This window comes from Nanorana parkeri, unplaced genomic scaffold (genome assembly GCF_000935625.1).
Source record: "Nanorana parkeri isolate BGI_ZX_2015 unplaced genomic scaffold, ASM93562v1 scaffold506, whole genome shotgun sequence".
Lineage (NCBI taxonomy): Eukaryota > Metazoa > Chordata > Amphibia > Anura > Dicroglossidae > Nanorana > Nanorana parkeri.
In genome coordinates, this window is record NW_017306774.1 from 130,121 (window position 1) to 131,188 (window position 1,068).

Below are 1,068 nucleotides of genomic sequence, written 5' to 3' on the forward strand. Positions count from 1 at the left end.
GGGGGGGGGGGTTACCCATCAGCACGGGCTGCCCCTAGGCTATGCTTTTATGCGCCTAGTGAACACTAGTGTGTTGCGTCTACTCCTGCTGGTGGCATTATAACCCGATGACCAAGATCTAAAGATCTCCTCTATGTCTTTCAGTAAATGGATGGGGTAAATTTTTTGGGCTCACTTCAGCTTCAGTTGTGTTTTATAGCAGGTGATAGCAGTGTTGTGATACATTGATATGAGGCAAATAAGAGAAGTTCATTGTTGGGGTTTACACATGAAACTTTCTTTCTTTTGCCTGTGGGCTGTGATTTAGTAAGTAATGTGCCTCTTACAGGTGAAACTCGAATAATTAGAATATCGTGCAAAAGTTAATTTATTTCACTAATGCAACTTAAAAGGTGAAACTAATATATGAGAGAGACTCATTACATGCAAAGCAAGATAATTCAAGCCGTGATTTGTCATCATTGTGATGATTATGGCTTACAGCTCATGAAAACCCCAAGAACCCCAAATCCACAACCTCAAAAAAGTAGATTATTACATGCAATCAATAAAACAAGGATTGTACATAGAACAATATCGGACCTCTGAAAAGTACAAGCATGCATATGTACTCAGTACTTGGTTTGGGCCCCTTTTGCAGCATTTACTGCCATTACTTTTGCACGATATTCTAATTATTCGAGTTTCACCTGTATGTTTAATAGCTGGAACCTAAAAACTGGTCACTGGTCCATTATTGTGATGGGCAACCACACAGACCAATTAGGAGGCAAAATACAAACTTGGCTGGTATTTGTGTAAGAAAGCGCGCTCTGTTTCTGGGGTCCCTGAGCCCATCTAGAGGAAAGCAGGGGTGATGTGCAGACACCAATCACTGCTGGCTGTGCAACACAAGTGTCACCTTGTACTGTATATTGTGCAGACATTACTCTTAGTGATCTTGCAGCTTCCATCCTGACATTCTGGTTCCCCCCATAGGTACTATATGCGTGTACGACCGATGTGCACTCCCGGTGACTTATCAGCCAGAGCCGCCGCTCTGATCAGCAAGTGAGTAGTTCCATGTTG

General features: G+C 42.6%; 1 protein-coding gene across 1 annotated transcript in view; it reads left to right on the forward strand.

The window, feature by feature from the left end:
• The window catches only part of LOC108790835 (CMP-N-acetylneuraminate-beta-galactosamide-alpha-2,3-sialyltransferase 4-like), a 128,358-nt gene that overhangs the window by 114,747 nt on the left and 12,543 nt on the right, over positions 1–1,068 (forward strand). The window contains exon 6 of the mRNA XM_018561188.1: positions 979–1,050. Within this exon, the coding sequence (XP_018416690.1) occupies positions 979–1,050 (72 nt within the window). The remainder of the gene's footprint in view (positions 1–978; positions 1,051–1,068) is intronic.